The sequence below is a fragment of the Penaeus monodon genome, chromosome 22 (genome assembly GCF_015228065.2).
Source record: "Penaeus monodon isolate SGIC_2016 chromosome 22, NSTDA_Pmon_1, whole genome shotgun sequence".
NCBI lineage: Eukaryota > Metazoa > Arthropoda > Malacostraca > Decapoda > Penaeidae > Penaeus > Penaeus monodon.
The window spans coordinates 449,521-450,834 of record NC_051407.1 but is presented as its reverse complement, the minus strand read 5'-3'; the positions used below and the strand labels follow the sequence as shown (position 1 = coordinate 450,834).

Genomic DNA, 1,314 nt, shown 5'->3' with positions numbered 1-1,314 from the left:
GAAAGCTTTAAAATACAGCAAGACCTATCTTTTACAGGTGACTCGACGGAGTTCCGTGCACACCATGCAAGTGTAAGGTCTGTCAGTTTCTCCCCTGATGGCCAGCGATTGGTGACAGGCTCAGATGACAAAACCATCAAGATTTGGAAAGTCCACAACCACAAGTTTGAGTGCTCGTTGCCAACTCACACAAACTGGGTAAGTAACAAGGGATGAAATGACCATAAAATATTTTCCTATATTTGAAAGAGTATCTTTTATATTGCAATCTGCTAGCTCACACACTTTGAGTATGCTGTAGTGTTTCTGTGAACATGATGTGCCTGTCAAAGTATTTTTACAAAAGTTCTTGTTATTGAGGAGGGATTATATATTAATGATTTTCTTAATTATGTGCATAAAGTTCTTCATTTTTCCTTTTAGAATCAAAGGCTGCAGCACATTCTAATGATCCTAGTTCACAATAAGTCATGTTCTAACTCCACTGTTAATCTTTGTTTTCATTCTCACCATTAACAGTTAATATCCAACTCTCTCCATCCAGGTGCGCTGTGTGCGGTTCTCTCCTGATGGTCGAATGCTTGTGTCTTGTGCAGATGATAAGACTGTCAAGCTTCACGATGTCCAGTCAGCAAGCACACTTCACACTTTCCCTGAGCTCAAAGGCTCAACAACACGTGTTGCTTTCCATCCCTCGGGAACTTGCATTGCAACTGCTGGTTCAGACAGCTCAGTGAGAGTAAGTTTGCAGGATTTCTTATATGTTCATTTCTTTCTTGTTTTTCTTGTTTTTCTCTCCCTTCTTTTTCTGTCTGTCACTTTTTTATTGTTGATTGATGTGATTCAAGTGATGTTAGATTTAAAAGAAAAAGAAAAAGGAGTGGGTCTGATACATAACTTGTTTTTTTGTACAGATTTATGACATCCGTACAAGAAAACTGTTGCAGCATTATGTTGCCCACTCTGGTCCGGTCCATGATCTCTCATTCCATCCATCTGGTATGTATTTGTACCCTTTGGTATTTCATTTTTGATGCTGATTAAGTCATTAGGTATGATGGTTATATTGCTGGTTTTTAAATACAATATTTTAGAAAAGAGACTATAATTGTTATAATTTTTTCTTGTAGATTTAAGCTACCTTTGTAACATCAGATGCTTATGTAATGAAATTTATATTCTGACACCTGTTTTACGTGCTAAAATTTGTTGTATATTAGAGGGAGATAAGTATGAAACCTAAGAGGGCAAAAAAGTTATGCCTTTAATATATCCTTGAAAGTATTTTTTAAAAATCTTTTATATTACATGCGC

General features: G+C 36.4%; 1 protein-coding gene across 1 annotated transcript in view; it reads left to right on the top strand.

The window, feature by feature from the left end:
- The window catches only part of LOC119586793 (POC1 centriolar protein homolog A-like), a gene marked incomplete at its 3' end in the record, with an annotated part of 6,504 nt that overhangs the window by 3,176 nt on the left and 2,014 nt on the right, over positions 1-1,314 (top strand). Inside the window, 3 exon segments of the mRNA XM_037935513.1 lie at positions 38-198; positions 545-739; positions 915-999. Of these exon segments, the coding sequence (XP_037791441.1) occupies positions 38-198; positions 545-739; positions 915-999 (441 nt within the window).